This window comes from Halichoeres trimaculatus, unplaced genomic scaffold, assembly GCF_033239565.1.
Source record: "Halichoeres trimaculatus isolate MK-OKI-2021-1 unplaced genomic scaffold, fHalTri1.1 fHalTri1_scaffold_16, whole genome shotgun sequence".
NCBI classification, from domain to species: Eukaryota; Metazoa; Chordata; class Actinopteri; order Labriformes; family Labridae; genus Halichoeres; species Halichoeres trimaculatus.
In genome coordinates, this window is record NW_027437194.1 from 8592544 (window position 1) to 8605746 (window position 13203).

At 39.7% G+C, this 13203-nt stretch overlaps 1 protein-coding gene across 1 annotated transcript in view; it reads right to left on the minus strand.

The window, feature by feature from the left end:
* The window catches only part of ap3b1a (adaptor related protein complex 3 subunit beta 1a), a 78259-nt gene that overhangs the window by 33114 nt on the left and 31942 nt on the right, over positions 1–13203 (minus strand). Inside the window, exons 18-22 of the mRNA XM_074691021.1 lie at positions 12028–12181; positions 11751–11925; positions 7567–7723; positions 5345–5393; positions 3568–3671 (exon numbers count right to left, since the gene is read on the minus strand). Coding sequence (XP_074547122.1) covers positions 3568–3671; positions 5345–5393; positions 7567–7723; positions 11751–11925; positions 12028–12181 — 639 coding nt within the window. The remainder of the gene's footprint in view (positions 1–3567; positions 3672–5344; positions 5394–7566; positions 7724–11750; positions 11926–12027; positions 12182–13203) is intronic.

A 13203-nucleotide genomic window follows, 5' to 3' on the forward strand; every position in this document is an offset into this window, starting at 1 on the left:
TTTTACATGGAGACCAAAAAAAAACCCCAAACAGCTATAAAGGGGAAAAACGCTCTCACACCTGCATTAAAACATTTCCCGCTCTGTCCACTCCCTGTGCAGGCCACTGCTCTGACTGGCTGTTTCTGTGTGGGCATTTATTCCTATTTAAGAGGCAATCTCAGCAGTTTGAGTGGCAGCGGGAGGTTTGCAGGGCAGGGGCTGCTATATTCGTGGCTCTCAGGGTCCTTCTGCTGATTCATAATTAGACGTGAACCCAGAGCGCCCACTATGGGGAGGTCAGAGGGGTGAGGAGGGAGACAGGGGAGGACGAGGGGGAGAGCTGGCGCCCGCCTGATGGACACCAAATGAACAAATTATGATGGCCCCCTCTGGGCGTGATGGGGTCAAACGCCCTGCGCCCCGCCGCTGACAGTTCAATTTCCCCCCAACGCAGCCCCATTCGCCGGCTGCTAATTATGAATGAAAAGTTATCAGGCTCAGCCGGCCCGCCGCACACACGGACAGCGGTCGGAAGAGGTTTGGGGCGGGTTGGGGGGGATTTAAGAGGCATTTGTGAGAGATCCTAATGTCAAAATGTTATTAGAGAGAGCGGTAGCATGCAGAAAGTGAGGAGGGGAGGAGGAGACAGGAGAGGAGGTGGGTCAAAGACAGTGACCGGGGTTAATCTAAATGCCTTTGATAACCATGCAGTAATTCTCTAAAAGGGCCCGAGCGCTCAGCTGAGACAGACTCGCTGCCTCTGTGGGCAGATTGCTGAGAAATAGAAATGACACCAGGGCCAGTGTGTGTGTGTGTCTGTGAGTGTGTGTGCTCATATGTAAGTGTGTGCATGCACAGGGAGGGGCGTGTGTGAATAAAGGTGAGCTTATTTACCCTTGTCTATGAATCCCGATGCCCATCATGTATTTATGCATAGAATTGACTCTAAATCAGATGTTGATGTGCGAAAAGTTCCCTGTTCTAATCTGCATTTCTATTCTCTATTACTCCATGGCCTTCACCTGAGGAGGAGGGAGGAGGGAGACTAACAAGACTGCATAAACGCTGGCCTGAGAGCAGCTGTCAATCATCCTGACTGACAGGCGGGCAGACTCTGAATATAGAGTAACTCACCACAGAGATAGAGCAACAGTAAGTCTGTACAGTGTGGAGGCTGTTTCTGCTCCCAGAGGGTGAGTTAAACAAAACAAGTTAACAAAGAAAAGAGGAAGTCACTTCTAACAAAACTTTAACAGAAACTGGGCAAGCTTTGATTCATGACCCTGCTCATCTCTAAACTTTAGGTTATATGTTAAGCCTGTGCGGATGCATTTTGTCCACCCTTTGATGCAGGCACTGGCAAAATTATACAACATTCAATACATTTTTAAAGGTCAAAGTCATCTGCAGCAGAAAGTTACTCCAAGCAAACTCTGTAATATACCACGCTCCCTTTTTTCAGCCTTCAATTAACTGAATCTTGGGTCACTGCATGTTTTCAAAGAGTTTGTAAGTGACTGGGTGAAAACATGATAAACCTTAATACCCTGTGTTTCTGTAAATCTATCTTTCCATCTCTGTTTGTCGCCCTTGCCATTAAAAAAATAGGGGAATAAAGGGAGGTAGGGCAATCAGCCTCTGTTGACTCTGCCGTCTTTGTCCCATCTTAACATCTCTTTTCAAGCTCCTGTCTCTTTTTTGGTCTCCTATCAGACTCAAAAAAACAAAACAAAACTTAAGAGTGGGAGGAGGTAGAGCATACAGACAAACTTGCCAAGACTGATTCGTTTAGGCTCCAACTTTTCTAGCCTCTTTCAAACATCTCCCTTTTCAGTCGTCTCTCTTTTCTCATGTCTTCCCTTTAAAAATGTATTTGTAGGAGGTAGAGTATACAGCACAACCTGGCAAAGAAAAGCTCTACCACAAACCAGCTGCTCACTCTGACTCTACCTTCTTTGTCCCATGTTCAGTACATTATTGCAGGCTCTAGTGTTTTCGTTCTCTATTTCCCTTCAAAAAAGGCAAAGTAGGAGGAGGTAGAGCATCCAGACTGGCATACTAGGGTGAAACTAGAAAGAGCTCCAAACTGGCTCTGACCTTCTTGTCCTCTTTCTAACATCTCGCTGTAGAAACTTTCTTTTTCCATCCTTAACTTTAGAAAAAATATACGGGTAATAGGAGAGGTAGAGCATACAGCCTAACCTAGCAAATCTCTCTGGCTGTCCTTCCTGTCCTCATTCTAACACTTCTCTGTGGACTAATTTCTCCTTCTCTTCCTTCATAAAATTTTGGTAAAGTACTAGGAGGCAGAGCATACAGCCCAACTTGGAAGGGTTGCACTCTAGAGCTTGATTGAGCTCGAAACTGGCTCTGTGCTTCCTGTTCACTTTCAAACAACTTCCTGTATGACCTTTTTTTCTGTTTTTCTTCTCTCAATCTTTCAAAAAATGTAAGGAAAATTTAGAGGTAGAGCATACAGCTTAACCTGGCAGATTGAGCTTGGTGGCTTTTTTAATTCCTGTCCTCTGCCTGACACCTCCCTGTTAACTCTTTTACTCTGGTATCACCCTCTTTTGCTTTATCCAATTGGATGAGAAGGGGGTGGTTGAGCATACAGCCTAACCTGGTCAGGGAAGTGTTCACCAAAACAGGCTTTTTAACCTGGCTCTGCATCCTTTATCTTTTTCTTTCCGACAGCTGTCTTTTCTCTTTTTTCTTGCACTTTCTCCTACTTTGAAATAAAAAACATCTCTGGGTACTCTGTTTAAACCAAGTTTAATTCAGTAAGAAGACAAAAAAAGGTGATCAGGTTTTGCAAAATTGAGTTATTGCATCCTTGTGTTCGACATTTTCAGCCTTAAATTTTTACATTATAAATAATTAAATCTTAGTTGGATTCCATAAAAGATGTATTTACAACATAAATGTCAAACCCTGACATCTATGAACCCTGAACATATTAAAGACAAGGTTTCAGCGTGTATTAAATCTCCTCAAACAACAGATTTCAACACGTGGCTGTGAGACACAAAATAGACACAGCAGCAGCAGAAAGAATAGTCCGGACATTTCCTCCCCAGGGAGAAAGACAAGATACAAAACACACAGACATCCAGAGCGGCTCACACAGCCAGGAGAGAAAGGAGCCGTCACACCAGGAAAGGTCAACCATCAGACATACACAACGCCGAGACACGAGGGACACAACATCTGACTGAGAGAGATGGAAGGTGACAGAGAGGGGGAGAGGGATAAGAGAGAGACTTCTAGATGAGACAAAGAAATAGAGTTCAAGGGTGTGGAAGAGCAAAAGACAGCCAGGGAGGGAGAGACAGACTATAAGAGATACAGGAAACAGGCCGAGCAGTGCTGCCTTCCTGACTGGCTATAAATATAAGAAGGCAGAAAAGGTCAATAGTCAGCGTCTGAGGCAGAAATGTTCCACGAGGGAGAGAGGCTCATTTCACCACCTCATAGTCAGTGTCAGACTCACAGGAACGATCGGCTCCCAACACACGCTGATGGAGGAAATGTCACCCTGTGTGTGTTTTTAATACAAGCACACACACAAACGTATGTACTGACCTGCATGGTGGAGGAGACATTGGATAGAGAGAGGCCCTCAAGGTCGGACAGCAGGCTGGAGGAGATGACTGAAGACATTGGTGCATTTGTTGGAGCTGGAGAGACTGGAGAAGGACCAAGACAGTGTAAACAGGCTTGTTAGGGTTTGAGTTAGTTCTTTACATTTGCTTCACAGTAGCTTTAAAGAGGGGGTTTGCGCTTTTTACAAATATACCCTCCGTTTTAGCTGCTGTCTCTTTAAGAATTTCCCACCACCACCACCCATCCTCTGATTGGTCAGCCCTGTGGAGGCTTGCTGAGGTTAGAGCTATGTGCAGACTTTGGTGTTTAAGGCCCGCACCCTCAATGTGTCATGAAAGAGTGAAGAGAGTCTTATGTGATGAACTCGTCATTTAAAGTCTTGTGAAGACCTTGCATTTAATTTTTAGAATAGAGTGTTCGGATCAGTTTACAGACAGATTCAGGGAATTTCTGCAACATATAAAAATGTAAAGGTCTGAAAATCTAGCACGTGTTCTTTATGTCCATGGTTAAAATATGAGAAAGCACAGTATCCCCTCTTTTAAGATACACTTTTTGAAATGTTCTTTCAATACATAAGAGTATGAGGAAACTGATATTTTCCTCCGCCATGGAGGTTATGTTTTTGGGAGAGTTTGTCTGTTTGTTTGTCTGTAAACAACATAACTCAAAAAGTAACGAACAGACCTGGATGAAATTTTCAGGAAATGTCCAAAATGGGATAAAGAAGAAGTGATTAAATTTTTGAGGTGATCCAGATCACCGTCTGGATCCAGGACTTTTTTAGAGGATCCTTCATCATTGTGAGATAGTGTTGTTTTCACCATATGTGTATATAACTCCACGATAAATAATCGGATTGATTTGCAAAACAGTACAAGACAAGGTCACAATCATTTCTTTCAGATGTAAAAGTATGACCCAGATCCTGGCAAGATTCTGGATACTAAGATTTGGAATATGAAATATGTACTGGGCCATCATAATTTTCAACACTGTCAGATAACAAATTATCATACAACCTGCAACTAACACCAAATTGTAGCGTACAGTCTGTTGAAAGGGAGTATAACATTAAAGTAGGACTTAAGTGTTGTCTGACAATCACAATATGCTTGCGCTCTCTGAGTACTTTTCTAGTTTTTATTTTTTTTTAAGTAGGTAAGTTATAAATAGAGAAACTTAAATCAAAGAATTCTGAAATTTTTCTCCGTCCAAAAGTTGAAAAACTACCAGTCACGCATGCAAATACAGATACTTTTCACAGTTATGTTAAAAAATGTAAAAAAAAAAAAAAAAGAAAAGAAAGAAAAAAAGAAAAAACAAGTCAGAGACAGAGCACCAAAATCTTAGACAATTATTTTTCGTATGAAAATAATGACATGACTAGTCTTTCTGGACCTTAAACTGACATCTTAGATTTAGATTCAAATATTGAGGATGGATGTGCAAGAGATCAAAACAGCTGCAGAAAATGGGTTGTGCATGATTTTGGTGAGTTTCATTTGGGCTACAGGTTGCTCTTTACCTTTTCCTGCTTATAAAGTTAATGCTCAGAAAGAGGTGCACATCTAAACTAATAAACTCCATTCTGCTGTTATAATTCTTCTGTTTGCTTTCCAGGAGTTTGGCAGGTGGAATGAATTCGGTATCTGAGCTTTTGGAGACTAATGATCAAAAATTACGGGTTTACATGAGTAGAATTTGAACAAACACAAAAAGCTAAAACAGAGGAAAGCTTAAAGTGCAAACTTACAATCATCCAGATCCAGTAAGGAGACTTCTTTTTTCGTCTTCACTTCCACCTGAGAAAACACATAAACACTGATATGACGATACATTCAGGAGAAGGATAGGCAGGAAAAGAAAGTTCTGACTCTGCGGAATCGACACATCCATCACAAACACCGACACACTGCATCTTCAGTAACATTTGTCTGGGGAATATCCCGGTCATGCACACAACACATCACCCTCTGTAACTCAGGATTGTTTTCAGGTGTTGATTTGTGGGAATTACAACACGAGCCTCCTCCTCGCACCACAACAAACCCATAAAACGCCTCTCTCTACACATGCCACATAAAGAAGCATAAAATCCCACTCTGCATACTTCATACTGAGAAACATGAGAGGAGCCAGAGAGCGAACAAACAATAAAGTTAGAGTCCGTATCTTATCACACCTGCAGGTGTTTGTAATAGAGATGGAAACCTTGTTAGCAAATGGAGATCTGCAGCAGCAACAGCAAGAAGACAGAGATGCATAATTCATAGGCCATGTCCAGATGACAAAGTGTATGAAATGAGAATTTCATCGTGCAGAAAAGGAGAGCATGGAGGGAGGAATAATGGGATGAGGAGGACAGATGAAAGAGGTGAGAAGAAGAAATAAAGCTTGAAACAGAGGAGCAGAATTAGATCACAGGACGCAAACTGTGATTTTGAAGCATGGGAAGACAAATCCCTGGAGAGATACCAAGTTTATACTGAGAGGATTTCAATTCTCAGTTTGGATTTTTTATATTCTACACCAGTTTCACAGTTTCCATCACAAAAAGTATCACATTCTGGTTGTCTTCTTTCATGTGATTGTGTTTTCTGTGATGAGTGTTGTTACATATGGGGAGAAGAATATATAATTGGACAATCTACAACATTTTTAGTCTTCAATAAAAAGACCATTGAAAGAAGGACGTTTAATCTTGACACAGTCTCGAGAGCACTGTTTGTCCAAGAAAGAGTGTAAAAGAAAGGTGAAAAGCTCAAAAATATCACTATGAAAAGTGCACTGAGACTGTACTGAGAAAAAGAGAAATCAGGAAGCCACGCTTATCACCACAGAAGTCCCAAAAAGAAACAAGCTGATTGAATCTGTGCATCATAAGTGAAACTGAAATCAGGTACACTTGGTGTGCCGGGGCAATAATCCTTTCTGCAGCACCCACTCCTATGACTCCCGAATTCAACCATGAACTTTATACCTTGTTTTATACCCATAAGTACAAACCATCATGAAAAGGCTTAATTGCTGCATTTCATCCTTTACTTTCCGCTGTCCACTTTACCTCTCTTTCTCCGGTTGTCCTGTCCCATAAAGTCATAAAAACAAGTTGTCTGAAACAAATTCAGACTACATAATGTTGTTAACCAGACTGTATTAATACAGGAGAATCCTATCCTGGACATTTTATGAGGTGGAGAAAAGCTCATTTGTGTTAATCTTAAATCTACAAACTCTTTTGTTACCTGTGTTTTATGGATGAGTTGTTTTCATTGAACCCTTTAATAACAATTTAAAAAATCAAAAGTTCATGTGACTATTGATTTACCTTAAAATGTGTAAAGTAATTAAACCAACAGATGTTTTTTTTGGCATCTAAAGCTGCTTTTGCCATCAAATGACAAAAAAACTTTAACATCTCAAGATTATAAAAAGAATTTTTAACAACAAAAACTCACTCCACTTCTATATGTATAAAAACAAATGGGGAAGAGAAGGAGACCATTAGATAACACAAGAAGAATGATAATGTTGATGTGAATCCCAATAGAGAAGCACCAACTATTTGATGAGGTCACATCAAAACAGACCCGTTTTACAAGAGAAAAACCTAAACGCAGGAGAGACTAAGGAGGCCTGAAGGCGGGCCACTGGTATATACTTTGTGAATGTCCAAAAACAAGCAAATTTTTGGACAGAGGTTCATAAAACACTGGAAAAACAAATTTACAATGAAGATGCTTAAACAATTTAAAAAAGTTGTTTCCTGGGCAAAACAGAAATGTAAATAATAAATAAATATTTAAAATATTGACATCTGCAGTAAATAAAAAAAAAAAAAAAAACAGACAATTACTGCACTCTGATCCACCCACAGGAGAAGATACAGACAAACAAATCTACTAGAAGCTGATTAGAAATCTTTTTTCTTAGATTTGAATCCACTTTTTTTAAACAGGTGGACATTATCCTCACCTTAGGTTTGGGTTTGGCATCACTCTTCTTCTTCTGTGGTACGGCAGAGTCTGAGTCAGACTCATCCTCAATGTCGGACTCTGAGCCGGAGGACGAGCTTTCAGAAGACGAGCTGCTGGCCTGAGGTACGGGGCCGTTACCGTTTTCATCTGAGTCACTGAAAAACGCAAGAGAGGAGAGACGTGTTATATGAAACAGGAATGCTCAGAAGAGAGCTGAACATTGACTTTGACATCACAGGAGACACACAAAAAGTAAAAACTAATGCATGTAAACTTAAATCTGGAGGAGATAATCTATTGTGGAAACTTTTTTTGTGATATATTTCATGACAGTCCTTCACAGGACAGTAAGAAGTTGTCTGATTGGACGATGCCTCCGTCAAGCCTCTACCTGCTCAGACGCAAAGACTACAGTCTCTAAGGTCTCGTGCGTAGCTAGACGTCATTATTCAAACATCATTCTAACATCTAGACAAACCCTGCTCGTGCAAAGTGAAACAGGCAAACTTTTATCAGTATCCAAACGGAAAGCTTCAGGTCACAACAACACCAATCAGTCGGCTTTTCTTTGTAAAATTAATTCAATGTTGCTTTCAGTCAAAAGAAGATTTTCTCCATCTTTCTCGCCTCTCTTCCACTCTCTCCTCGTCCCTCTTCAATTTGTCCTGATAATGAGTGTTTACTCCGCCTGCCCGGGATTTTCAGCCGTTAAATTAATGAGGGGAATTGTGACGGTAACTGGCTTTTTAACTTGTGCGATGATGAAAAGCCAGTATTAATTTGGCCTACAGATTTCATTTGCTGCGAACAGGAAAAAGTGATATAAATCACTGTGGGCCTGATTAGGCCCTGCCTGAAATGACTGGGCCGTAATGAGGGCATTATGCTGTGTTTGTTGTGGAAGCACTGGGGTGAGCTGCTCTAATTACTGTGTGTATGTGTGTGTGTGCGTGTTTGTGCGTGTTTGAGCACTGGGGTGAGTTGCTCTAATTATTCTCTCTAATGGAGAGAACAGGGTCAGCCGGCGGCCTGTCACACACAGAAATCAGGTACGCTGTGTGTGTGAGTGTGTGTGTTTGAGCCAGTGAGGAAGAGTGCAGAAGAAAGTAAATGTGCCGGTGTGTTAGAGGCAGAGTGTGTGAGCATATTCTGTAGTAATGACTCAAATCTCATTCATTGGTAACACCAGGCTGCTAAATGACCAATCAAAAGTCATTATCCATTAGCCATGTAAATGTGGGTTACGCTACAGGAGGAAAATTCTCCTTGATTAGATTGTTAATGGAACTCACACTAACGATATTCCAGCAGCTCTGCTGGACGGATGTGTGTGAGTGTGTGTGCACGTCTGTGTGTGTGTGTGTGTGAGACAGAGAGTCAGGAGAGAAAGAGGTGTAGCTGTAGAAGAATCATCTGAGCTTTAACCAGGTTTCAAATCGGAGGGTTGACTTTTGTTTTATTTGTGCTTCTTGGAGAAAAAGTTCAGCTCTTTCAGCTTTTCTGCACAATTAATTAGAATCTAGCTGTAATTAGAAAATGAGTACTTGTTATTATCTTGTGACAGGCGCTACTGGTCACCCCAAACATCACAACCCCCCCTTGAGGGATTCATCCCATACTCTTGTTTTATCTTTATTTTGCAGGAATTTGTATCATGAGAGCTGCACTCCTGATTTGCAGAGCTTACTAACCATACTGGTTGATTAACTGGTTGGAATAGGGAGGTGAGATGAAATATCAAATAACTGACGGTTAAGAATGAGCTCAATCATGTAGTTCTAGTTTCATATTGCATCATGTAGATATGCAGTCTCATATTATGCCCCTCCCTGTCAACTTTCTCTGTAAAAGCAAAAACTAGCATTAATACCTCTGATTCTCTGAGCAGCTTTAAAATCAAACCGAAAGTCTACAATAAGAAACCCAAAACTGCAGACACCCTTTTTTGTGTGTTTGTGTGTTTAACAATGTGATGCTTTCATTTTGACCTGCTAAGGGACTGCAGACCCTGCTACAATGGTAACATTTATGTTCACTACTGTTTACAAATGAATAAAAACTTTACATTCAGTTTTGAAGGTGGATGTTATGAATTTAAAGCATGTTTTAATGCGAACTAAGCGGCCTAAGATTTTGCTCAGGGTGAAGATGCTAAGCCTGGAGCTGCAGAAAAGACTTTGTGAGCCCCCCTTTTTTTAAGGGGCAGGGATTTCATAACAGCAGAATCTACAGTCACATAGGGTGTGAACTTTTTGCAAGATGTTTCTCTGTCATCGGATATAGAGCTTGACACACTGGATTTCCCAAAGTTGTTTCGCTGATATGTCTGTAGACCTGCAACTTCAGCGCCCTCTGAGCATATTGTTTCTGCCAACCTGACCCAGTTTTGCTTAAACATGCTTATATTTTTAAATAAGAACAAGAATAGTTCTCTCTTCTGTTTTCTTTCTGCTCCTCTTAACAATCATTTTAAACAACAGTAGGGGTGTTAGAGGGCTGTGTCAGACCAAAACAACTTAACATAAGTCAAAAATCACAAAAATTTGCAGCAGTTCTCTCTCTGTCTCGTTGTGCTGACTCTGATGAGATCGCACATCGAAGCAGGCGCTTCACGATGACGTAGGCAGGCCATGCACTTGTGTGATACTTGCCAAAGTCTGGTTCATATTGGAGTGGTGTGACCACTGGCCATACTCCAGGGGGGAAAGGCTCTGCAGGGGCCAATTGTGCTCGAGTATGGTTGGGTTTGGATGGCCAGTATGACCACGCCCTTTGACATGTTGTATGCCTCTATATCAGGGGTCAGCAACCTGAGGCTCTGGAGCCTCATGCGGCCCTTTCACTCTTAATGTTTTGCCTAACTAATTATGCATTACTTCTTGCATAATGCTCTCAAATTATTTTCTTTAGTTTTTGCCATTTTTGGCCATTTTTTTAAATTGAGAAAAAAAAATACTGTTTTTTTTTTGAAGATTTTCCAACTTTTTGAAACTTTTGTAAATTTTAAAATTTTTGGAACTTCTGCAAATTTTTGCAATTAAGTTATAATTATTATTCTTTTTTTATTAAATTGCAAATATTTGATTTTTTTTACAATTTAAAAAATAGCAAGTTTTTAAAGTTAGTTTTTTTTATTTTTTGCCCATTTTTGAAACTAACAAAAAAACTGAAACTTTATGATGTTTTGCAAATATTTGATATATATAGAATAATTTTTTTTCTTTTAAAAAAGATTTGCAAATTTAAAAAAAAAAAAAATAAGACATCATATGTACAATTTTATGAACACAAAAAAACTTCTCGCTTTGCTAATTGCTCACTAGATTTTTACTATGTTTGGATTTTTATACACCTATTTTGTCTTATTTGTGAAGATAAAGTAGATTTTGAGGCTCAAGAACAAATTTTAATCCAGGTGAGCTGAGGGAAGATGGCTCTTATGAAAGTAAAGGTTGCAGACCCCTGCTCTATATGATCTGTAGTCATGTAATTCCAAAAGAAATAAACTTGAGGTTACTGGGGGCAAACTGTTTCAGAGAGAAAATGCATTTGGTTTCATTTTTGTCACAGGAAAAATAAACATTTTTCAAAGCATAATTGTTGTTAACATTTCCAAAGATTGTTGAAAGAGAGAACAGGAAATGAAATTTGCAGATAAATAATATATTTTGATAAAAGTGATGACAAAGCCTGGTGAAAAAAGTAAAAAGATAATCTGCATAAACTGCAGGCAGTCACGTCAGTGCTGCGGTTTTATTAAAAAACTAAAGCTTTAGAAAGCTGAAGAAACACAAACAAAAGAGAAAACCCCGCTGTTGAAGCCAAAAATGTAAAAGTTATCAGGTTTAGGAAAAAAATCATCATAAATTCAAGAATTTTCTGCATTAAGTGGAAACCACAGTGAGTTTCCAGGAGGAAGGTTTAAACTGAACAGAAGGAGGGACAGAGCCAGCAGGTGTGTTGTCATATAGATGATAAAAGTGTCTAAAGTAGTGAACAGATGGGACTTAGAGCCTATTCAAGCAGCACAGCTCTCATCGCATTTGTTGTTGATGACGACTCTGCAGCCTCTCACAAACACACACCTGCTCCATTAGCTAAATGAGGAATAGAAGAAGAGGAAGAAACAGGAAACATCTGGACAGAGAAACTTCTCAGAGTCTAATGATCTGAAGGGATTACCTCTCCTCTGCTGTGGGTTTACTCTTCTTCTGTGGTGCCTTCTTGGTCTTTTTCTTCTTCTTCTGCTCGGACTCAGACTCACTGGAGCTCTTTTCAGATCCACTCGAGCTCTGTCCAGAGTCACCAGAGGTCTTTCCAGATTCCGAGCTGCTTTCCTCACTCTCACTGGCCGACTCTGAACAGAGATGCTAAAGTTAGTGAAATATTTCAAACAGAATTTATAAATCATTTGAAGCAAAAACATGTTACCTACTCAAACACATGGACAAAAACGTACCTTCACTACTACTACCGCTGCTGCTGCTACTGCTGTCCTCGCTGCCGCTGCTCTCTGATCCTTCCTCTTCTTTCTCCTCTTCATCGTCTGAGTAAAACTTTTCATCAGATTTGGTTTTCTTGGCCTTCCCGACCGTCGGAGCCCACTCTTTAATCTGTGCAGAGAGATTAGAGGTAACATTAATCACAGTGTTTTAGAATTAAGATAAGACATTCAATGCCATTGGCACAGGAACGGGAGTGTAAAGGTACTTTGGAATTTTGCACAATTTTTGAGGATTGGCCTCATAGAAAATGTGATATTAAAATGAGCGCAGTACAAAAGATAAAAGAGCAGAATATAGATGCGTCTGTTTTTCAGAGATTTTTCACAGATGTTTTTTCCCCATTGCAGTTCTGAACTACTTTCCTGATTGTCATTGGTGCAAACTGTCTGTAGGAAAAAGAGCTGTCAGGCTCAGACTCAAAAATACTCAAACCTTTCAGTGCTGGCCTGAGAATAACTTGGGCAGAAAACAGTGATTACTGAATTGCATGTGCTAAAAAACTTGAAATCATTACATACTATTGTCGCACTATTGTTTTTATTCCACACTTTCATTGTTTCCTAAAGTAGCTGTTGCACATTGCTGCAAGTTGTTGTTGTTGAACTTTGTTCGGGGATGAATAAAGTATATTTTATCTTTATCTTTTTATCTTTATATTCTTTTTAAGATCTGTAATGCCACACTTTGTAATAACGCCCAAATATGTAATGATGTAATAAATGTTCACTTCATTTGTAATAATAATGATAATCTGCAGCATTTTGTAATACAATTCTTGAACACAATATGTTGTAAACTTTGCCATATTATGTAATAAGTTCTCACATATTGCATCCCTTACTCCAAAATGTGGGTTCCTGCATTTCATTTGTAATAACAGCGTTATTACAAATAAAGCGAAAATTTATTACACTATTACGTATTGGGACGTTATTACATAATGTGACGTTACAAGGTCCATATCCTGCCTATATTCTGATAAATACTGAGATGCTTGCTTTTGTGCTACACTGTGTAATTTTTGTCTTGTTGAACATGCACAGAAGTAAAAAAGAACTTTTAGAGTAGCTTACTTAAAGCATTTTTGAAGAACACATTTACATGACCCAATATATGGGTTGGTACAAGTA